The sequence below is a fragment of the Gasterosteus aculeatus genome, chromosome 11, assembly GCF_964276395.1.
Source record: "Gasterosteus aculeatus chromosome 11, fGasAcu3.hap1.1, whole genome shotgun sequence".
Classification (NCBI taxonomy): domain Eukaryota; kingdom Metazoa; phylum Chordata; class Actinopteri; order Perciformes; family Gasterosteidae; genus Gasterosteus; species Gasterosteus aculeatus.
In genome coordinates, this window is record NC_135699.1 from 15731665 (window position 1) to 15756552 (window position 24888).

Genomic DNA, 24888 nt, shown 5'->3' on the forward strand with positions numbered 1-24888 from the left:
TGATTATTTCAGCGCCACACATCCACATGCTGTCAAAAATCCCTTCTTGGAGTAGTTCATTAGCACTTACGATTGCACTTAATTATGGCACTTTGTAGTTTGGCTTTCACAAAGAAATGGTTCTTTCTAGATGGTGTTGTTGGTCCGTGTCTGTAGCCTCTTGGTTGAATCCACTTATTGTGAGTCGCTGTGGATAAAAGCATCAGCTGAAGAAAAATGTAAATGCGAAATGTAAATTTGGTCACTAGTGGGCTAAACGTTGTTCTCTGTGTAGTTTGAGTGATGTTTCTTTCTCTGGTCTTCCATTAAGGAATGAAAGCAGTAATAAAGATGAAATACACGGACAAAAAGCACTAAAATATCACAGCAGAAAATATTTTATTTGTTCATGTAAGTGTATAATATGTTGTGTTACGCATTTTGATAAATATATATTTATATATGTATGTATACAGGTTGTTATGTGGGAAAGGTCTACATAGTGAACAGAGGAAATAGCTACTTTAAACAGGCAAAAACACAGAAACAATCTCATAACAATTGGTCACTGCAAAGGAGGATATTCTTTCTGGAAATGAGTTTCTCAAGAGGAAAATTGTGTTTTACGCAATCTGAGCAGAACATGGATAAAAGGACCACAAGGTTTTTCTTTGAACAGCTCTGACGTGGGACACGAGCTCGCAGAGAGCGAGGTGGGCGCTCTGCCTCCATCGGGAGGGAGAAATGAAACAAACATGGGAATAATTATCACCATTTCACAGCTTTTAAATACACAAAACACACAACCCCAAATTGCTTAGGTGCACTCTTTGATAAAGATAATAGCAATTTAAATGTATATAATATTTCACATGCCTTGATTACAATCATTGCAAAAGCCAAGTTAAGCAAGAAAATGTGTCCGGTTCCATTTTTACTAAAACTAATATACTTTTTGTCTGATTCTGATTCTTGAATGCTGGTATGCCGATGAAATGTAACTGAACATTACGTTTGCACAGATATTCATAATATCATTTGTTTGTATGTTATAACATATCATTCAAATATAGCGGTAACATCTTAACGCGACAGAACATCATCTGCATGCAAGTTTCAAAAGACACGGATGAGTCAATGACCCTGAAGCTGTGTATCAACCTGTGCGAGGTCCACTTGGACAGAAAATAGTCACCGACGTTTGGAAAGGTGAAACAAACACATTCTATGCTGCTTTTAAAAAGTGCTACAATCATTTTCCAAAGCTGAAAAAACGGTATGTTCAATACAATGCAATGTTCACCAATATGTTTTCATTACCACATGATTAGCTAAGCTATGGAGCGGCTCCTCTTCACACAGTCCTTCATCCTCCTACAGGTAAAGTCTGCCTCTCGTCTCGCTGCCTCCGTTTGTGTTTTTGCTGTCGGTGACCAACAGCAGTCACAGTCGACGGCGCCGCACCTGCAGGCCTGCGCTCGATCCCGCCCCCCCGGCTCTCATCAGCCAATCGTAACCCGGTCCACAATTTAGCAGAAGAGAAAGAAAATGCAGTGATGCTCCATTTGCAGAAAAGGTCATCAAAACGCCCGCAGACTTCATTCCCTCGGCCCACCGGAGGAGCTCCTTTGAGTGGCTTGGATGTGCGTTGGTGTGCTGCCGACACGGAGGTGGGCAGGGTTGTTTATCCGCGGAGGTTCATGTGCCGTTTCCCGCCCGAAGGCCCGGTTCCAGTTGAGCCCGCTGGTGTTCAGCTGGAACGTCACTGCTAGATGAGATCGTCCCACACACCGGACCTTTGAGTGCGCTCCAAGCCTGCGGCCAGAATTAAGGCAAACGGTGGAAACGGAGACATTTATCTGTCAGTGGAACAGTATGTGCGAGAGTATTTGACAGATGGTGAAGCTGACACGTGTTCGGGCTGTGGACTATCAACTGAACTTATCTGCGCGAATATCCTTCATTTTATCTCACCTCCCTTTGGCCGGCAAAAGCTGCCGCGATGAGAGTTCATCTCATTCTCCCACGCGAGGAGACGGCCTCCGAAAGGGCGAAGTCAGCTCCACCGTGGCTTCCCTCGGCTCCCCGATCCGCCTGTTTATCATTTCGCACTCGTTCTGTCGCGCGTGCTCTTCGTTCATCTGCGACACCTCCGTGGATCCCGCCTCGAACCCGGGCGCGGTGTTGGCCACGTGGACCACGTGGACCTTGTTCCTCCTCTTTTTGCTGAGGATGCAGCTGAACACTTTCTTGAAGCCTTTGCGGAAGTGCTTGGACACCAGGGCGTACACGATGGGGTTGACGCAGGAGTTGGCGTAGGCCATGCAGTGCGAGAGAAGCCTGAAGGCGTACGTGGTCTGGTTGAACGGGAAGTCGCCGTAGTGGTAGCACAGGATCACCACGTGGTACGGCAGCCAGCAGATGCAGAAGAGCACCGTGACGATGATGATCATTTTGGTGACCTTGCGTTTGGCCCTCTTGGACTCCGACATGCCGTCCAGAGGGTCGACGGCCGTCCACAGGTACTTGATGGTGCGGGTGTAGGAGAGGCTGACGATCAGCACGGGGGCGACGTAGCCGGACAGGAAGGTGCACGTGTCCAGCACCTTGCGGTTCTGCTCCTCCCAGCCGGGGATGCACACGGTGCTGTTGCCGTAGTCGAACAGGTCGTAGTAGCTGAGGTAAGGACCGGCAAAGACCAGGGAGAGACCCCAGATGATCACCATGGCAACCACCGCGTTGCACGGAGTGCGCAGCTCCCTGGAGCGCAGCGGGTAGCGGATGGCCAGGTACCTTCACGGGGGAAACCAAACACACGGTGACATGTGATCCAAACCAGCGGAGCTCCATATTGCTGTCAATCAAACTTGCATGACAACGTAAATGATGTGATGGAAGCTAAAAGGAGAAATGGTTTACCAGGTGAGTGATCAGTGAATTATGGAGTCGATCCAGTTAAACCAAACGACTTCCTCTTGTTCTGTTGTTACATTGTTTGGTTATTATTTCACCCCAAAGCTCCTTTTAGATGTGTGAAAGGTTTTTTGCAGAATAGGAGTGCGTCGCGCATGCATCGTCTGAAGCAGAAGCAGGTCAGGACGTCGCGGATCCTCCTGAACTGAACTGCTCTTGATGTTACGGGGCGGGCAGGTGAAAAAGGAGCAAATCCCACCACACGTCACATGGGTCCACGAAGAAAGAGCCGGGCGGATCTCGTTTGAATATTCCGACAGCACGCTGCTTTTCACACGTTGCTGCTGAGGTTATTGCATTTTCGCCGGCTGGGTTGCTCCCCTTTGAACATGCCCCCCGTCTGCGCTTAGAGCACACTTTAGTCAGAAGCATCAGCCTCTGGAAAGCCGACCGAAACGGGGCCGATGGCCCTTCACGTTCAACATGAGAGGAAAAAAGGTACTCAGAATGTTTGCTGTCGTCGAGGCCTGAACTAATGAAACAGTCTGTTGATGATTTGCTTTTAGAGCCTCTACCAATTACCAGATACCGATCTGTTACACAAAATACACACAAGATTGAGCCATGGTCCAGATGCTTTTTGTGTAATTTCTCCCCGAATGTATCACAGAGTGATCTTATTGGATTTTTGCTCAAATGCTGTATTATCTGCGATTGATTTGTTTGAATAAAAAGAGTTTAAAACCTGGAATCCAGAAATCGAGGTTCACCTTTTTTATTGTGCATCCCCTTATTAAATCAAGTATTTGTGTGTATGAATTCCCTGATTATGAGCTATATTTTTACACATTTGTATTTTTTTTTACTGTATAGTACCAGTCAACATTTTGGACACATTTGCTCATTCAATTGAATCAGTGTGTCCAAACTTTTGACTGGTACTGTATGAAACATTTTCACATGGCAAATTTCTCTGGCGTTAAATCACAGCAAACGTATGATCTGCCGTTGAGCTAGTGGTGTGTGTGTGTGTGTGTGTGTGTGTGTGTGTGTGTGTGTGTGTGTGTGCTGCTGTTCATTCAGGCTGAGCGGTGATTTCATCCCTACCGGGGATTCCTGTTCTAAACTCTGACTCTAAGCTGCTGTCTTTTTTTTTTTAACTGGTTACACGGAAACTGAGGACGACAACAGAAATCCATTAACACCCCGAACCGGCTGCCCCTGCTCTTCATCCGGGATGACGATGAAACGTCTCGCTGGTGGGCTGAAAAATCTATTGAACTCTCTAAATTGTTAATAGAGCCGGTGTGAGCAAATGGTGTCTGCTGCAGAGGGCCGCTTCCCCCCCGATTCCGTCTGCATTGACTGAGCGGACGATGTTGTTCACCCACTATAATGACGGTTAATGCTCGCTGGGATAATGTACGATTCTCTTATAAAATACAGATGCAGAGTCCCTCTTGATGTTAAGATTGTTGATGTTTCTTCCTCTTTGGTTGAGGAAAACAACATTCAGGGTGAACTAAATGCTCATAAAAGTGTGAACATGAATGAATGTTACTTTACAGCTTTGATACTCGCCGTTCTCACTTAATATGTCTTCATGCTGGTATTTATTCATTCAATTTTGGCATAAGAAAACACATTTATGTATTTACTAATATTTAGTTTTCTTTTAATACATTTTAATACTTAATTTTTTTATTTTAATATATTTTAATATTTTATTTCTGAAAGCAATTGAGGCTTGTATGTGTCCAGTGCAACTGTCAGGATTTAGTGCCAGTTCAAGCAAAATAGCATAACGTTATTGTCATTAAAGAAGATTTAACAAACCTCACTGTGAAAATAAGAACATCCTTCCTTTGAAAATGTAACTTTGTGCTTTGTGATAATGGGATTCAGTTTCATTTAAAGAGGCCACACAATCAATTGGTTCATTTAAAAAACGGTTAGACACATTAATGGGTCTCATTGTTACAGCTGCAGCTCATAGCGACAACCTTTAGAGACAGAAGGAAAAGGGCTTCACAGGAAATGCGAAACGATCATCTCCCCTTTTCTCCGCTTTGCCCGCAATAGTTACTTCAAGGTAAATTGAGAAAGAGTTAATGGATGATTCTAATGTAAAAACACAAGTGGCTATGGGTGGAAATGACTTTGAACATTTGCTGTAAGTGGGACGGAATGAACACACCTGTCGACAGAGACCGCAGCCAGCGTGAAGCTGCTGGCGTACATGGTGAGGTTGATGAAGAAGTGGACCACTTTGCACATGAAGGAGCCGAACACCCAGCCCTCCAGGGAGTAGATGGTGGCTTGGAAAGGAACGCAGAAGATGATGAAGGAGAAGTCGGCCACGCTCAGGTTGAGTATGAACAGATTGGTCGTGTTGTATCCCACCTGGCCGCTCCGCAGCAGCACGGCCAGCACCAGGCTGTTGCCCACGGTGCCCAGCAGGAAGATGAGGGAGAAAACCACCGACACGATCACACTGGTCGGGTTCAGCTGGTAGGTTTCGGAAGCGTTCGCCAGCCCTCCCGGCCGGCTGAAGTCCTCAAAGTCAGACATTTTCTGAAATATGGAACGGGAGAAGAGAGAAAGGGCACGACAATTGTAACTTCCGAGTCTTCAATCACATGAAATGAGGTTATTGTTGTGCAATCACGTTTCCCAATGCAGCACTGCTCATTTCCCTTGTGATAATCAAGTGCTCGTTTAGGGAGTCACTGTCTTGAGGAGTGCAAGGCCAGAGGAAAAGCATTAAGTGTCACTCAGGCAGACCCAGATCTGATAAGGATGAGATTTAAAGACACACCAAGCACCATACAACACTCACGCTTTGGTCATTAGGTTCACATTATGTTAGAAGGCCACACATTGCATGTGATTGGATCTTGTTTTGTGGCGAGAGGACCTGCTCCTCCTCAACGACAGTTTAGGGCCAATAGAAGTCTTTTCTTTCATACCTAACAAGAAATACAAAATGTAATGTTCTTCCTGATGTTAGTCAGTTGTTCTTCCGGCCTGCGGGCCGACAGAACTGCTCCTGCCTTTGCAAACGCAGCGCTGATACTTGACCTTGATACTTGATACTTGAGAGAAGTTGTTTGGCTGATTTCTTCCAAATTTTGTTCACGATCTTTCCCTTGTGACCGTAGACTTCAAGTGTTGTTCCTTCATCTTATGGTCTTCTGTCTTAATTAAAGACAGGGCTCGTGCACAGCGAGTTCATATTCAGACAATAACAATAGGGGTCACTTGGAAGGGGTTTAATGAGGACACCCAGCAACTTTTGAAATTATACTGAAAAGGTTGAGAAGCCTGCATGCACCAGAAGCTTTGTCAAACCAGTCTCCGGTGGATCCATGTCACATATCATTAAGACAATAGTGAGAGACTGTTTCAATTATTCAAATTGTCCCGGGAGTATTTTCCCTCTTTAATTAAAAGTAAGGTTGCGGAGTCACTCTATATGCAGATTCTTACCAGCCTAGTTGAAATGTTAATGCTACATTCACACTTTATATTATGTATTTTATTATTGTTTTAAACGGTCTGTTGTCAGAGTTATACTGCGAGAAAAGAAGGTCCCCTTTAAGGTGAAGATTTAATGTTTTTTTGCCATTCAGTCGTGTGAACATATAAGTGGGCGGAGCCACTTACAGCCAGTAATCAACCTCCTCTCCTCTCTCGTTAAAGAACCAAAACCTGAGAGTGATTCACCTGAGTCCTCTATTTGATTTATTCTCTTCCGACTACAGGGCGGTGATCTTGTCAAGGCCTGGAAGTTTTAAACAGTTTGAAGACGGTGCTCAACATTGTACAGTATATTGAAATAAAACACTTCAAAACTAGTTGGTTAGGTTGGAACATATTTGTGGAACGAGAAAAACAAGCCACAGCAAATACGTTTCCCTTGAAATGTATTTGTATTTGTATCTGGGCCCCATGAGGGCGAAAGAGGTGAGGTCGGTGGGACGCGAGAAGTAGGAAGTGGGTTAGAGAAGGAGGAGCGTATGTCAGCTATTTTCTTAGTGAAGTAGTTGACAAAGTCTCCCGGAAGAAGGGTGGAGGGGGGAGGAGGGGTAGGGGGTTCGAGGAGATTGGAGAAGATCGAGAAGAGTTTTTTGGGGTTAGAAAATGAAGATTCAATTTTGTATTGGTAGAAAGAGCTTTTGGCAGCAGAGATAGAAGCAGAAAACGAGGAGAGGAGAGATTGAAATTTAAGCAGGTCGTCAGGTCGTTTATATTTACGCCATCTCCTTTCCGATGCTCGCATGGTGGCTCTCACGGCACGGACCGGTTGAGACAGCCACGGAGCCGGAGGGGATTTGCCAGTCCGTCGTGTCGAGCAGACTGCAAGGTGGTCATCAGTCATGGTGGATCTATATTTTGACTTGATGATTTTTCATATGTGAAAAGGCAGACTCACACAAATATGTTGATCCAAAAAGTGCAGTCAAATTCTCTGCAGTTTGTCTGTGGTTGGGGTACTTCTCTTTCTGCATTAGATTCCAGAATTGGACATTCATGTCAGGTGTTGCTCTGGATTTGAGCTCAATGTCATTCTTCAGTGTGAAGATCTCATTCTCAACAGCACAGCTATCCAGGTTGAAGAGTAATGCCACTTTGGACGTTATACAATCCACATCTACATTTTCCCCAAATGGAAAACAGAGATAGCTGACAAGATCAGCCGATCGACTGATTGGGCACAATTGCTGTAGGGGATGCTATTTTCCAGTTGGTTGTGCCGACAAAATTCCGCCCGTTGGTCCTTAGTGGCACACGACGAGAGTGGGCATTTTGGTGTCTAAACATCTTGAAACATTTCTTTTGGCCGTGTGTAAAAATGCATGTTGCTGTAAATATTAAAACATGTCAGGTGTGTCAATTAACAGGCAAGCCAAATCAGTGTGTGAAGCATGCTCCTCTACAACTGATCCCTGCCATAAGCCAACCTTTTGAGTATTTGATTGCGGACTGTGTCGGCCCGTTGCCGTGTGCTAAATCTGGCAGTAAGTATTTATTGACTGTTATGTGCAAAAGTACCAGGTCTCCGGCTGCGTACCCGCTAAGGTCCATTACAACTAAAGCTGTGGTGCGCGCACTGACTCAGTTTATTTCGTTTTTTGGTACTCTTCGTCTCACATGTTTTGCTTAAGTGTTGAAATCTTTGCGCATAAAACACAATCAGTCATCTGCTTATCACGCGGTCAGGGTGCGTTGGAAAGATTTGATCACTCAATCTCTCCTGCGTGCTTATTGCACTGAGCTGGATCGAGACTGGGAAGAGGAACTCCCATGGCTGATGTTGGCTGCAAGGGAGGCTTGCAAGTGTGGAGCCTTGCAATAGGGTTAGGGTTAGGGGGTTGCTAACCCAGGATCCTGAAGCGAGCTAAAAAGATTGTTGCCGACCCCTCTCACCCCGGACAAAACCTGTTTGTGTGAGGAAGGGTGGTGTGAGGGTGAGGAAGGGAGAGAGGGTGGTGGGGGGGGGTAAGAGAGAGGGTGTGGAAGTGTGAGATTATTTACTTGTCTGTCTCTGTCTCTTTAGTATCCTTGGTTAAGGGACACATAATCACTTTTATTTTGAAATGATGGAATTGGGTGAGAGGGGGTTGGGAGACAGACGTTTTTTTTCTTCAAACTAAGAAGCTATTAATTTATAGGCCTCATCAAACATTACTGTAAGAATTCCCTCTATGCGGTTTTTATTTTGAAAGGATGGGATTGTGTGGGGGGAGAAAGAGCGAAACCAAATGGGGGGGGGGGGGGGGGGGGGGGGTAAGAGAGAGGGTGTGGAAGTGTGAGATTATTTACTTGTCTGTCTCTGTCTCTTTAGTATCCTTGGTTAAGGGACACATAATCACTTTTATTTTGAAATGATGGAATTGGGTGAGAGGGGGTTGGGAGACAGACGTTTTTTTTCTTCAAACTAAGAAGCTATTAATTTATAGGCCTCATCAAACATTACTGTAAGAATTCCCTCTATGCGGTTTTTATTTTGAAAGGATGGGATTGTGTGGGGGGAGAAAGAGCGAAACGAGTGGGTGCACAGAAGGGATCTTTTTTTGGGGGGGGGAGAAGCAGAGTTAGAAAGAGGGGGGCATTCACTGTCCCACAGACTGTCTCTCACACAGTGTTTCACACACTGTCACTCATACTGTCCCACAGACTGTCTCTCACACAGTGTCTCACACACTGTCACTCATACTGTCCCACAGACTGTCTCTCACACAGTGTTTCACACACTGTCACTCATAGTGTCCCACAGACTGTCTCTCACACAGTGTCTCACACACTGTCACTCATACTGTCCCACAGACTGTCTCTCACACAGTGTTTCACACACTGTCACTCATACTGTCCCACAGACTGTCTCTCACACAGTGTCTCACACACTGACACTCATACTCTCACACAGTGTCTCACACACTGACACTCATCCTGTCCCACAGACTGTCTCTCACACAGTGTCTCACACACCGCCACTCATACTGTCCCACAGACTGTCTCTCACACAGTGTCTCACACACCGACACTCATACTGTCCCACAGACAGTTTCTCACAGTGTCTCACACACTGCCACTCATACTGTCCCACAGACTGTCTCTCACACAGTGTCTCACACACTGCCACTCATACTGTCCCACAGACTGTCTCTCACACAGTGTCTCACACACCGACACTCATACTGTCCCACAGACAGTTTCTCACAGTGTCTCACACACTGACACTCATACTGTCCCACAGACTGTCTCTCACACAGTGTCTCACACACTGCCACTTATACTGTCCCACAGACTGTCTCTCACACAGTGTCTCACACACTACCACTCATAGAGAGAGACAGTCTGTGGCAAACGCAAAAGCACGCGCAAGACATGCGGTGTCTTGAGTCTGCGGTTCCCGATGGACCTGCACTGCTCTGTGCGGCAACGTCGGCCTCTAACACACTGGTGTTCATGTGCCTCGGCCTCCCGACATATCCATTAGCAGCGTAACTCGCCAACATCTTTGTCGTCATTTTTGCCAACTCGGTGCCTCTGTCTTCCATCCTCCTCCCAAAGAACCCTAGGGTCCTTTTCTTCATCTGGAGGCAGATGTCCTCCAGGATTTGCTTATCCTCCTCCAGTTGTTCCCTTTTCATCCGCTCAGTCTCGTACTCTCTCCTCAGGGTCAATTCGTCTTTCTTGCAGTTCTTGATCTGAAAGAGTTCAGTTGTCGTGTCTGTGAGGAGACTTCTGCTCTCCAAGAGGCACTTCTCGAGGTCGACGTTGGCGGACTCCAGTAAACGTGCCTTCCTACTAAATATAAGCTTTTCTTCAGAGAGCTTCTGAATATCTGCCGCTTGATATCTATTCACCTTATGGAGGTCTTGGATTCTCTCCTTCAGATTGGAGATTTCCTTCCCTTGTGTCTTGATGGTCTGATGAGCCTGGGTCATTTCTGCTTCTTGGTCTTCGACCTTCTTCTGGAGATCTGGGAGACACTGCTGCAGACTGGAGTTTTCTAGCTCTTGTGTCTTGATGGTCTGATGAGCCACGGCCATTCCTACCACATGATTTCTGGCCGTCTGCTGGAGATCTCGAAGACTCTCCTTCACACTACAAAAGTTTTGCCTTTGTGTCTTCGTGGTCTGCTGAGCGCTGTTCATCTCCTTGTCTTGAAGGCTTACGGAAGGCAGACAGGGAGAGGACATATAGGGGGAAGCAGCAGCTAAAGACCCTTCCTCCCGTACCTCTTGGTCAACAGGACGCTCCTTCCGAAAATCCTCTGAGCTGTTAAACGCTTTCTCCGTGTCTCTCCATTCTTTCACCTTTTTGCTAATTTCACCCGGCTTGAACTCGCGCCGCTTAATCTTCTTATAGGCACCTTGATTTGTCTTTAACATGAGGCAGGTTTCCTCCGTGAGTTTTCTTTCTCCCTGCCGTGCTTCCTTCTCCTTGCAGAGCTGGGTGATCTGGTTCTTTTGGTCAGCTTCAACTTCCTGCAGATGAACGATTATTTCCACAGCTTCTCTGATCGTGTCCCTTAAAGTCGATATTTGGAGGTTGGATTTTTTCTCTAAGTCCTCTAGTTCGATCACCCGATCTGTCAGGACGGCAATCTTCTCCCTGGCTGTAGTGAGCTCTTCCATTACAGCCTTTTGGAAATTACTCGCCATAAGTGTGCTTGTGTGACCATCCAGGCCGTCCTGGGGACCGATTATGATCGAGTTACTCTCAGCCATAAGTGTGCGTGTGTGTCCGTCCTGTAGAACTTGTGTACTTGTGCACTTCACATGACAGATGCGAAAGGGCGTGGCCTAATAGGACGTCTGAGTGACGTGTTCGACATAAAAGGGAATGGGCGGGGCCTAGTATGACGTTCGGAGTGACGCGTTCGACATGAAAGGGAATGGGCGGGGCTTAGTATGACGTTCGGGGTGACGCGTTCGACATGAAAGGGAATGGGCGGGGCTTAGTATGACGTTCGGGGTGACGCGTACGACATGAACGGGAGTGGGCGGGGCCTAGTATGACGTTGGAGTGACGCGTTCGACATCAAAGGGGATGGGCGGGGCCTAGTATGACGTTTGAGTGACGTGTTCGACTTCAAAGGGAATGTCTCTCACACAGTGTCTCACACACTGTCACTCATACTGTCCCACAGACTGTCTCTCACACAGTGTCTCACACACTGTCACTCATACTGTCCCACAGACTGTCTCTCACACAGTGTCTCACACACTGACACTCATACTGTCCCACAGACTGTCTCTCACACAGTGTCTCACACACTGACACTCATACTGTCTCTAACACAGTGTCTCACACATTGACACTCATACTGTCCCACAGACTGTCTCTCACACAGTGTCTCACACACTGTCACTCATACTGTCCCACAGACTGTCTCTCACACAGTGTCTCACACACTGACACTCATACTGTCTCTAACACAGTGTCTCACACACTGTCACTCATACTGTCCCACAGACTGTCTCTCACACAGTGTCTCACACAGTGTCTCACACACTGACACTCATACTGTCTCTAACACAGTGTCTCACACATTGACACTCATACTGTCCCACAGACTGTCTCTCACACAGTGTCTCACACACTGCCACTCATACTGTCCCACAGACTGTCTCTCACACAGTGTCTCACACACTGTCACTCATACTCTCCCACAGACTGTCTCTCACACAGTGTCTCACACACTACCACTCATAGAGAGAGACAGTCTGTGGCAAACGCAGAAGCACGCACCGGTCTTCAGCCTGCGGTTCCCGATGGACCTGCACTGCTCTGTGCGGCAACGTCGGCCTCTAACACCCTGGTGTTCATGTGCCTCGGCCTCCCGAGATATCCATTAGCAGCGTAACTCGCCAACATCTTTGTCCTCATTTTTGCCAACTCGGTGCCTCTGTCTTCCATCCTCCTCCCAAAGAACCCTAGGGTCCTTTTCTTCATCAGGAAGCAGATGTCCTCCAGGATTTGCTTATCCTCCTCCAGTTGTTCCCTTTTCATCCGCTCAGTCTCGTACTCTCTCCTCAGGGTCAAATCGTCTCTCTTGCAGTTCTGGATCTGGATGAGTTCAGTTGTCTTGTCTGTGAGGACACTTCTGCTCTCCAAGAGGCACTTCTCGAGGTCGACGATGGCGGACTCCAGTAAACGTGACTTCCTACTAAATATAAGCTTTTCTTCAGAGAGCTTCTGAATTTCTACCGCTTGATATCTATTCACCGTATGGAGGTCTTGGAGTCTCTCCTTCAGATTGGAGATTTCCTGCCCTTGTGTCTTGATGGTCTGATGAGCCTGGGTCATTTCTGCTTCATGGTCTTCGACCTTCTTCAGGAGATCTGGGAGACACTGCTGCAGACTGGAGTTTTCTAGCTCTTGTGTGTTGATGGTCTGATGAGCCACGGCCATTCCTACCACATGATTTCTGGCCATCTGCTGGAGATCTCGAAGACTCTTCTTCACACTACAAAAGTTTTGCCTTTGTGTCTCGGTGGTCTGCCGAGCGCTGTTCATCTCCTTGTCTTGAAGGCTTACGGAAGGCAGACAGGGAGAGGACATATAGGGGGAAGAAGCAGCTAAAGACCCTTTCTCCCGTACCTCTTGGTCAACAGAACGCTCCTTCCGAAAATCCTCTGAGCTGTTAAACGCTTTCTCCGTGTCTCTCCATTCTTTCACCTTTTTGCTAATTTCACCCGGCTTGAACTCGCGGCGCTTAATCTTCTTATAGGCACCTTGATTTGTCTTTAACATGAGGCAGGTTTCCTCCGTGAGTTTTCTTTCTCCCTGCCGTGCTTCCTTCTCCGTGCAGAGCTGGGTGATCTGGTTCTTTTGGTCAGCTTCAACTTCCTGCAGATGAACGATTATTTCCACACCTTCTCTGATCGCGTCCTTTAAAGTCGATATTTGGAGGTTGGATTTTTTCTCTAAGTCCTCTAGTTCGATCACCCGATCTGTCAGGACGGCAATCTTCTCCCTGGCTGTAGTGAGCTCTTCCATTACAGCCTTTTGGAAATTACTCGCCATAAGTGTGCTTGTGTGACCATCCAGGCCGTCCTGGGGACCGTTTATGATCGAGTTACTCTCAGCCATAAGTGTGCGTGTGTGTCCGTCCTGTAGAACTTGTGTACTTGTGCACTTCACATGACAGATGCGAAAGGGCGTGGCCTAATAGGACGTCTGAGTGACGTGTTCGACATCAAAGGGAATGGGCGGGGCCTAGTATGACGTTCGGAGTGACGCGTTCGACATGAAAGGGAATGGGCGGGGTTTAGTATGACGTTTGAGTGACGCGTTCGACATCAAAGGGAATGGGCGGGGCCTAGTATGCCGTTTGAGTGACGCGTTCAACATCACAGGGAATGGGCGGGGCCTAATTGAATTAATTTTAATTAGTAACAAAAAAATTATTTTGCTGTTTTTCTAATTTTAGGAGCACATTAAGCTTTCTACGACTATAGCACTGCCTTCATTTAGAAATGTTTCGATATAGCCTTTTCGTTTGGAAACAAAACCCAAATTGAGAATGTGAATCCTATGTTGTATTGTTGGTTGACCTCACAGAATTGATGATGTGCCAGCGCCACTTGGTCTTGATTCATAATGAATGGAATTATCCTAAAGCAAGATTATAGAATGATTTGAACTCAAATAAACAGATTTTAGAGATGCTGCATCATTCTATAATTGTCATACATGTTGGTGAAGTTTGTGTTTGTGTCCCATCTTACGTCTGATTTTGATACTTCCTGTTTCATTGTGGCGTCTAAACTTCTCTCTTTTCAGGTGCTTTGCCCTTCCTCAGGTGTCTCCTGTCGATTGTCTCCCCTGATTCCTAATTGTCTCTACCTGTTCCCTCACCTCCCTCATGGATACTTATTGTCTGCGTCTCCCTTTGTCCTGTACCAGTGTCTCTTGTAGTCGTACATGTCCACACCCGCGTTCATATTAGTTTTGGAAAGGATCATTGCATATTGTATTATTAGATATAGGAATAATTGGATTTATGGAATAAATCTCTAGCGGTCAACCCTCTCTGCGTCCTTGTCCTCTTCCAGGGCTCCGGCCCCATTGAGAATAATGCCCCATCACAGATCCGTGGCAGAACAAATGTGAACATTTAAAATGCATTGAAGCTGAATGGACAAAGAGAAGCTGATGACAGGGAACTAATATTCTCTAGATTCAGACCAATATCTTGTGAAAGCATTTCAAAACCTCCTCTGGCTTTCACACTGAAATCTCACCAATAACCAGCCTAAAATTAATTATTAAACATGATTCAACTTTCAACAGCCTTTGAGTGTAATCGGGAGATAATTGTGACTGAGAGCAAAATGCAGAGTCAGGGTGCGTTGGAAAGATTTCATCAGACAATCTCTCCTGCGTGCTTGTTGCACTGAGCTGGATCGAGACTGGGAAGAGGAACTCCCATGGCTGATGTTGGCTGCAAGGGAGGCTTGCAAGTGTGGAGCCTTGCAATAGGGTTAGGGTTAGGGGGTTGCTAACCCAGGATCCTGAAGCGAGCTAAAAAGATTGTTGCCGACCCCTCTCACCCCGGACAAAACCTGTTTGTGTGAGGAAGGGTGGTGTGAGGGTGAGGAAGGGAGAGAGGGTGGTGGGGGGGGGGGGGTAAGAGAGAGGGTGTGGAAGTGTGAGATTATTTACTTGTCTGTCTCTGTCTCTTTAGTATCCTTGGTTAAGGGACACATAATCACTTTTATTTTGAAATGATGGAATTGGGTGAGAGGGGGTTGGGAGACAGACGTTTTTTTTCTTCAAACTAAGAAGCTATTAATTTATAGGCCTCATCAAACATTACTGTAAGAATTCCCTCTATGCGGTTTTTATTTTGAAAGGATGGGATTGTGTGGGGGGAGAAAGAGCGAAACCAAATGGGGGGGGGGGGGGGGGGGGGGGGGTAAGAGAGAGGGTGTGGAAGTGTGAGATTATTTACTTGTCTGTCTCTGTCTCTTTAGTATCCTTGGTTAAGGGACACATAATCACTTTTATTTTGAAATGATGGAATTGGGTGAGAGGGGGTTGGGAGACAGACGTTTTTTTTCTTCAAACTAAGAAGCTATTAATTTATAGGCCTCATCAAACATTACTGTAAGAATTCCCTCTATGCGGTTTTTATTTTGAAAGGATGGGATTGTGTGGGGGGAGAAAGAGCGAAACGAGTGGGTGCACAGAAGGGATCTTTTTTTGGGGGGGGGAGAAGCAGAGTTAGAAAGAGGGGGGCATTCACTGTCCCACAGACTGTCTCTCACACAGTGTTTCACACACTGTCACTCATACTGTCCCACAGACTGTCTCTCACACAGTGTCTCACACACTGTCACTCATACTGTCCCACAGACTGTCTCTCACACAGTGTCTCACACATTGACACTCATACTGTCCCACAGACTGTCTCTCACACAGTGTCTCACACACTGACACTCATACTCTCACACAGTGTCTCACACATTGACACTCATACTGTCCAACAGACTATTTCTCACACAGTGTCTCACACACTGACACTCATCCTGTCCCACAGACTGTCTCTCACACAGTGTCTCACACACCGACACTCATACTGTCCCACAGACAGTTTCTCACAGTGTCTCACACACTGACACTCATACTGTCCCACAGACAGTTTCTCACACAGTGTCTCACACACTGCCACTTATACTGTCCCACAGACTGTCTCTCACACAGTGTCTCACACACTGCCACTCATACTGTCCCACAGACTGTCTCTCACACAGTGTCTCACACACTACCACTCATAGAGAGAGACAGTCTGTGGCAAACGCAAAAGCACGCGCAAGACATGCGGTGTCTTGAGTCTGCGGTTCCCGATGGACCTGCACTGCTCTGTGCGGCAACGTCGGCCTCTAACACACTGGTGTTCATGTGCCTCGGCCTCCCGACATATCCATTAGCAGCGTAACTTGCCAACATCTTTGTCGTCATTTTTGCCAACTCGGTGCCTCTGTCTTCCATCCTCCTCCCAAAGAACCCTAGGGTCCTTTTCTTCATCTGGAGGCAGATGTCCTCCAGGATTTGCTTATCCTCCTCCAGTTGTTCCCTTTTCATCCGCTCAGTCTCGTACTCTCTCCTCAGGGTCAATTCGTCTTTCTTGCAGTTCTTGATCTGAAAGAGTTCAGTTGTCGTGTCTGTGAGGAGACTTCTGCTCTCCAAGAGGCACTTCTCGAGGTCGACGTTGGCGGACTCCAGTAAACGTGCCTTCCTACTAAATATAAGCTTTTCTTCAGAGAGCTTCTGAATATCTGCCGCTTGATATCTATTCACCTTATGGAGGTCTTGGATTCTCTCCTTCAGATTGGAGATTTCCTTCCCTTGTGTCTTGATGGTCTGATGAGCCTGGGTCATTTCTGCTTCTTGGTCTTCGACCTTCTTCAGGAGATCTGGGAGACACTGCTGCAGACTGGAGTTTTCTAGCTCTTGTGTCTTGATGGTCTGATGAGCCACGGCCATTCCTACCACATGATTTCTGGCCGTCTGCTGGAGATCTCGAAGACTCTCCTTCACACTACAAAAGTTTTGCCTTTGTGTCTTCGTGGTCTGCTGAGCGCTGTTCATCTCCTTGTCTTGAAGGCTTACGGAAGGCAGACAGGGAGAGGACATATAGGGGGAAGAAGCAGCTAAAGACCCTTCCTCCCGTACCTCTTGGTCAACAGAACGCTCCTTCCGAAAATCCTCTGAGCTGTTAAACGCTTTCTCCGTGTCTCTCCATTCTTTCACCTTTTTGCTAATTTCACCCGGCTTGAACTCGCGCCGCTTAAACTTCTTATAGGCACCTTGATTTGTCTTTAACATGAGGCAGGTTTCCTCCGTGAGTTTTCTTTCTTCCTGCCGTGCTTCCTTCTCCTTGCAGAGCTGGGTGATCTGGTTCTTTTGGTCAGCTTCAACTTCCTGCAGATGAACGATTATTTCCACAGCTTCTCTGATCGTGTCCCTTAAAGTCGATATTTGGAGGTTGGATTTTTTCTCTAAGTCCTCTAGTTCGATCACCCGATCTGTCAGGACGGCAATCTTCTCCCTGGCTGTAGTGAGCTCTTCCATTACAGCCTTTTGGAAATTACTCGCCATAAGTGTGCTTGTGTGACCATCCAGGCCGTCCTGGGGACCGATTATGATCGAGTTACTCTCAGCCATAAGTGTGCGTGTGTGTACGTCCTGTGAACTTGTGTACTTGTGCACTTCACATGACAGATGCGAAAGGGCGTGGCCTAATAGGACGTCTGAGTGACGTGTTCGACATCAAAGGGAATGGGCGGGGCCTAGTATGACGTTCGGAGTGACGCGTTCGACATGAAAGGGAATGGGCGGGGCTTAGTATGACGTTCGGGGTGACGCGTTCGACATGAAAGGGAATGGGCGGGGCTTAGTATGACGTTCGGGGTGACGCGTTCGACATGAACGGGAATGGGCGGGGCCTAGTATGACGTTGGAGTGACGCGTTCGACATCAAAGGGGATGGGCGGGGCCTAGTATGACGTTTGAGTGACGTGTTCGACTTCAAAGGGAATGTCTCTCACACAGTGTCTCACACACTGTCACTCATACTGTCCCACAGACTGTCTCTCACACAGTGTCTCACACACTGTCACTCATACTGTCCCACAGACTGTCTCTCACACAGTGTCTCACACACTGACACTCATACTGTCCCACAGACTGTCTCTCACACAGTGTCTCACACACTGACACTCATACTGTCTCTAACACAGTGTCTCACACATTGACACTCATACTGTCCCACAGACTGTCTCTCACACAGTGTCTCACACACTGTCACTCATACTGTCCCACAGACTGTCTCTCACACAGTGTCTCACACACTGACACTCATACTGTCTCTAACACAGTGTCTCACACACTGTCACTCATACTGTCCCACAGACTGTCTCTCACACAGTGTCTCACACACTGTCACTCATACTGTCCCACAGACTGTCTCTCACACAGTGTCTCACACACTGACACTCATACTGTCTCTAACACAGTGTCTCACACATTGACACTCATACTGTCCCACAGACTGTCTCTCACACAGTGTCTCACACACTGCCACTCATACTGTCCCACAGACTGTCTCTCACACAGTGTCTCACACACTGTCACTCATACTCTCCCACAGACTGTCTCTCACACAGTGTCTCACACACTGTCACTCATACTCTCCCACAGACTGTCTCTCACACAGTGTCTCACACACTACCACTCATAGAGAGAGACAGTCTGTGGCAAACGCAGAAGCACGCACCGGTCTTCAGCCTGCGGTTCCCGATGGACCTGCACTGCTCTGTGCGGCAACGTCGGCCTCTAACACCCTGGTGTTCATGTGCCTCGGCCTCCCGAGATATCCATTAGCAGCGTAACTCGCCAACATCTTTGTCCTCATTTTTGCCAACTCGGTGCCTCTGTCTTCCATCCTCCTCCCAAAGAACCCTAGGGTCCTTTTCTTCATCAGGAAGCAGATGTCCTCCAGGATTTGCTTATCCTCCTCCAGTTGTTCCCTTTTCATCCGCTCAGTCTCGTACTCTCTCCTCAGGGTCAAATCGTCTCTCTTGCAGTTCTGGATCTGGATGAGTTCAGTTGTCTTGTCTGTGAGGACACTTCTGCTCTCCAAGAGGCACTTCTCGAGGTCGACGATGGCGGACTCCAGTAAACGTGACTTCCTACTAAATATAAGCTTTTCTTCAGAGAGCTTCTGAATTTCTACCGCTTGATATCTATTCACCGTATGGAGGTCTTGGAGTCTCTCCTTCAGATTGGAGATTTCCTTCCCTTGTGTCTTGATGGTCTGATGAGCCTGGGTCATTTCTGCTTCATGGTCTTCGACCTTCTTCAGGAGATCTGGGAGACACTGCTGCAGACTGGAGTTTTCTAGCTCTTGTGTGTTGATGGTCTGATGAGCCACGGCCATTCCTACCACATGATTTCTGGCCATCTGCTGGAGATCTCGAAGACTCTTCTTCACACTACAAAAGTTTTGCCTTTGTGTCTCGGTGGTCTGCCGAGCGCTGTTCATCTCCTTGTCTTGAAGGCTTACGGAAGGCAGACAGGGAGAGGACATATAGGGGGAAGCAGCAGCTAAAGACCCTTCCTCCCGTACCTCTTGGTCAACAGAACGCTCCTTCCGAAAATCCTCTGAGCTGTTAAACGCTTTCTCCGTGTCTCTCCATTCTTTCACCTTTTTGCTAATTTCACCCGGCTTGAACTCGCGGCGCTTAATCTTCTTATAGGCACCTTGATTTGTCTTTAACATGAGGCAGGTTTCCTCCGTGAGTTTTCTTTCTCCCTGCCGTGCTTCCTTCTCCTTGCAGAGCTGGGTGATCTGGTTCTTTTGGTCAGCTTCAACTTCCTGCAGATGAACGATTATTTCCACACCTTCTCTGATCGCGTCCTTTAAAGTCGATATTTGGAGGTTGGATTTTTTCTCTAAGTCCTCTAGTTCGATCACCCGATCTGTCAGGACGGCAATCTTCTCCCTGGCTGTAGTGAGCTCTTCCATTACAGCCTTTTGGAAATTACTCGCCATAAGTGTGCTTGTGTGACCATCCAGGCCGTCCTGGGGACCGTTTATGATCGAGTTACTCTCAGCCATAAGTGTGCGTGTGTGTACGTCCTGTGAACTTGTGTACTTGTGCACTTCACATGACAGATGCGAAAGGGCGTGGCCTAATAGGACGTCTGAGTGACGTGTTCGACATCAAAGGGAATGGGCGGGGCCTAGTATGACGTTCGGAGTGACGCGTTCGACATGAAAGGGAATGGGCGGGGTTTAGTATGACGTTTGAGTGACGCGTCCAACATCAAAGGGAATGGGCGGGGCCTAATTGAATTAATTTTAATTAGTAACAAAAAAAATATTTTGCTGTTTTTCTAATTTTAGGAGCACATCAAGCTTTCTACGACTATAGCACTGCCTTCATCTAGAAATGTTTCGATATAGCCTTTTCGTTTGGAAACAAAACCCAAATTGAGAATGTGAATCCAATGTTGTATTGTTGGTTGACCTCACAGAATTGATGATGTGCCAGCGCCACTTGGTCTTGATTCATAATGAATGGAATTATCCTAAAGCAAGATTATAGAATGATTTGAACTCAAATAAACAGATTTTAGAGATGCTGCATCATTCTATAATTGTCATACATGTTGGTGAAGTTTGTGTTTGTGTCCCATCTTACGTCTGATTTTGATACTTCCTGTTTCATTGTGGCGTCTAAACTTCTCTCTTTTCAGGTGCTTTGCCCTTCCTCAGGTGTCTCCTGTCGATTGTCTCCCCTGATTCCTAATTGTCTCTACCTGTTCCCTCACCTCCCTCATGGATACTTATTGTCTGCGTCTCCCTTTGTCCTGTACCAGTGTCTCTTGTAGTCGTACATGTCCACACCCGCGTTCATATTAGTTTTGGAAAGGATCATTGCATATTGTATTATTAGATATAGGAATAATTGGATTTATGGAATAAATCTCTAGCAGTCAACCCTCTCTGCGTCCTTGTCCTCTTCCAGGGCTCCGGCCCCATTGAGAATAATGCCCCATCACAGATCCGTGGCAGAACAAATGTGAACATTTAAAATGCATTGAAGCTGAATGGACAAAGAGAAGCTGATGACAGGGAACTAATATTCTCTAGATTCAGACCAATATCTTGTGAAAGCATTTCAAAACCTCCTCTGGCTTTCACACTGAAATCTCACCAATAACCAGCCTAAAATGAATTATTAAACATGATTCAACTTTCAACAGCCTTTGAGTGTAATCGGGAGATAATTGTGACTGAGAGCAAAATGGAGAGGTTGCACAGCTTACAGGATGATACAGACGTGGAGATCTGAGGAATGTGTTCTTATAAGCCTCGTGAAGAGGGGAGGGTTATGGCATCGGCTGGTCTGTGCTGCAGAGAAATGTCCCTTCAGCAGCTTCTTTCATTGTGAGGCTGATCCTCCATTCATCTCATAACAAAAGACTATGTGGACAGATATCAGATATCCGACCGCAGGGGGACATCATGTCTTGGAGTCTCAGGGGGATCGGAGCCAAAGGGAGCGCGCATGCGGTGCAGGAGCGTTCAGAACTGGTTGCAGAGCGCGTGGGACCCCTCGCTGACTGGACTGTCGTGAAGGCACAATCAGAGTTTTTTTTGACACAGTTAAAAGTAGCAGTGCCAGATATTATGAAAAAGAGGAGGAGGAGGGAGATAATGGAGATGTGGCACAACCTAAACCAGACTTGGTGAGAACCCCCCCCCCCAGATTTTCACAGGAGAGTCTTCAGCATTGGAATAAACAATGAGCTGACACACATCGTCGCCGTGTTTTGCATCTTTATCAAAAAGCAACACAGCTAGAATGAGTCAATTCAAAAACCAGGTGCTGATCGTGTGTGATGAATTTGATCCATCCCTCACAAGCAGCAGGATCAGCATGCAGCTCGCGGCAGATGCAGCCTGATGAACCTACCGGGCGGACGACGGCTGGACGGCTTCCAAGGCTTCCCCTCAGATCACACAGGAGACTCCCAGCAGACCCGTTTCCTCGCTCATCCTCTGCACGAAGCCTGCGTTCTCCCTGCGTGCGTTGCTATATCTGCCCGCGTTGCTTTTCTCTTACTCTTTCTCCGCCTCTCACCCCCCCCCCCCCCCCCCCCCACTTCCTATCCTCCTACCCAACCTCTCTCTCTCTCTCTCCCCCCCAAGTGAGGACTCCCTCCACCGCGATCCCTTTAATGTGCACTCCTCACTGCAGAAAAGCATCGCTGAGGTGTGGAGGGAGGCTGCAGTCCATTCCCCCATCAGCGCACAATCAGTATAATATAGAAAATAACACCGTGTGACATTAGTTTGAGCTGTGATTTGTGGGTATTCCTGAGAATGTGACCTATTTACTAACCCACAAATCTAACTTTTAGGATCCGCATAATCACTTTGGGAATTTGATGTATGTATTAAAAAGGAATAAATATTTGCGTAGATAATGATGCACCTTAAACATCTTAGGCGTTGTCTAAGGTGCATGTTTATTCACGACCACAGCGTTGATAACACAACCTGGAGCTAAACGTGAATGCCTAATAGTTCAGGGATCTCTGTGCTTAACAGCTTTAGGAGGGTTTAAAAACAGTTTAATGATGATTGAATAGTCTTGGTCTGCAGGAAAGGTGATCATGAAATGCAGGAATACTATAATCACAAAGACCTCTATGTTGATTGTTGAGCAATATTTACTACCTCGACAGATTAATATTATAGAGCCGTGTTTTTAATTGCCATCATTACAGCAGCTAGTGGAAATCCAAATAAAAGAACTGAAGCGAAAATGCCAGCATGTAGGAGGTACATGACAAGAAAAAAAGAATCAGTAAAGGGTCAAGCTGACATTTTGTTTATTCAAAAGTAAACAGGGGACTGGAATGACGCATAGAATAGGCATCATCATTTTATCTTTTATTTATTATACCTCCCGGCAACCGTAGATCCCTCCCCATCTAGCGAGCAACTGTTGGCCTTCTTCTAACAAGGGATCCATACGGAGAGGAGGAGAGGCCGGCTCAGCCTTTTGATATCGAGAGGCACTAACAAGTTGTTTGCTGCCGAGCGAAGTGCTGACGTTCCCCACGTTTATTTACTCAGCGCTTCTCTTGCAGATGCTGGTGAGTCACCCACAGCGCGAGTGTGTAGGGACCCGTCGCGGTGTGACGTGGGTCGAGCTCGGGGTCCTCGTATGAGACGCGACCTCCCGACCCTGAGGGCGACGCGTCGTCGTCCCCTGCTGCCAGCGAGCATCCGTCAAGGAGACGGCATCGGGTCGAGACCCAAAGAGGCTTCTTCATCCGTTACCTTACAGTTCAATGAGCAATGCTGTGGTCCCATTGAGGTGCTTCTCAAGGCTGCACTCACTTCATCCACAATTCTTAAATTATCTAAGGGATCAAAAGCACACACACAGTTATTAGTGACCAACAGCTCAGTGGTTGATCGAACCTTCTTCGAAAGGGAAAGAGATGAGTTTGGCCGGATGAATAGTGCTCTCAGCGTTGCAGAATGAAAATGATCATTCAGTAATTCCTTTGGGTGTGGTTTCGATGTGAGCGTTGGAAACCATGGAAACCACAAATTGATTTCCAACCGGAACAAAAATAGAACCATGACCTTTGACCCAGCAATTGGTCACACGTCGTTGCCAACACGTCGAGTAGTTTTACCTGCTAAATCTCATCGTATCCGTGACTTGTTTCTGAGCTGAAAATAGAATGACACGTGCACGCGGTTAACAGCCTCTCGGTCGGCAAGCAATCAAATTGCTCTTTTGATAAAAGTGTGATGGAAATACTGATGGATTCATTAACTTAGAGATGCAACACCTCTTAGATAATCACATGTTCTCCACTCAATTACGTCGCACCGAGCATCTAATTAGTAAGTCCGCTCCCCAGAAAGCAAGCGTTCAATATTGACGTTTTACAGTATACATCAATAACGCGTGGGTGGTTTGTATGCAGCACTGTTCTGCCGGTCTCCTCTCGGTGCAGAGGACTAATCGGAACAACGGCCTCGGAGGAAATTAGAGGCCTGCTTCAGAGGTGAAGTGTTAAGCTCGCGTGCCCAGATCCACAACCGGAGCGCTTCATTAGCTGGAACTCGCTCATGAGCCGACGCGAGTGAAATGAAAGACAATCGCCTGCACCGAGGTGGTGGGTGGGTTGCTTCGGTGGTGGAGGAAGTATTCAGATATTTTCCTTCAATATAGTATTTGTAACCGGGGCGGCCGTTCGCCTGGTCACAAGGGTGACAACGTCACTTTGGGGCTCTCACCCAAAGTATATCAGTTGTAATGAAAAAGAAAGGGGAGCAGAGAGGTGAAGTTCCAGTTTTGTAACAATGTTTTTTTTTATTTACAAGTAGGTTTAATATTTAAAAGAAAAGGAATAATCAATTCAGAAACATTGGTCGGTTTTATGGCAAGATATAATCTATGCTTTAAAAAAAGATTACTATACTGGGGTACCCTACCAGTATAAGGTGACTACTTGAGGCCCACCGGGGCGGGGGAGTGAAAGGGGACAAGGGGGGCCACCACCAGGTCAAAGGGAAGAAAACACAGCAAATCAAAAGGAATTAAAACACAGCAAACAAACAAAATAAACCGAAAGGGCCTTCCACCTCGTGAGCCACCCCCTGTAGGCCTACTATATGCCCACCTGCACTGGCATTAAAGGGACCCCCAGTATAGGGCGCAGTAATGGTTGTTCATGTAGGACAAAACAAAGACACTAACCCAGAAAGAAAACAAATTCGCAATTCATAATCAAAGATACTATATAAACCGGGTAACCATAATCTATTTTAAATCAAAGGCAAAAACAGCAGTGACCAGGCTCAGTGTTGCACCACCTGATCATTTCCTGTATAAAAGAAAGAAAAAGTAAATAACGCCAATAAACATTTCACTG

General features: G+C 46.8%; 2 protein-coding genes across 3 annotated transcripts; both read right to left on the minus strand.

Annotated features, from left to right (window-relative positions):
- Window positions 1-361: 361 nt before the first annotated feature.
- galr2b (galanin receptor 2b) lies at window positions 362-22074 on the minus strand. Of its 2 annotated transcripts, none has more exons than XM_040190692.2 (3): window positions 21900-22074; window positions 5090-5466; window positions 362-2772 (listed from the first exon to the last, which is right to left on the minus strand). In XM_040190692.2, the coding sequence occupies exons 2-3, from the start codon at window positions 5461-5463 to the stop codon at window positions 1995-1997; spliced, it is 1152 nt and encodes a 383-aa protein (XP_040046626.2). In that variant the 5' UTR covers window positions 5464-5466; window positions 21900-22074; the 3' UTR covers window positions 362-1994. The 2 variants fall into 2 exon arrangements, with proteins under 2 accessions (XP_040046626.2, XP_077940186.1); XM_078084060.1 differs by lacking the exon at window positions 21900-22074 and adding an exon at window positions 5732-8117.
- Window positions 8888-20035, minus strand: LOC144384559 (uncharacterized). Its single transcript, XM_078084059.1, has one exon. It carries the CDS (start codon window positions 20033-20035, stop codon window positions 18698-18700), a length of 1338 nt encoding a protein of 445 aa, XP_077940185.1. The 3' UTR covers window positions 8888-18697.
- Window positions 22075-24888: the final 2814 nt, after the last annotated feature.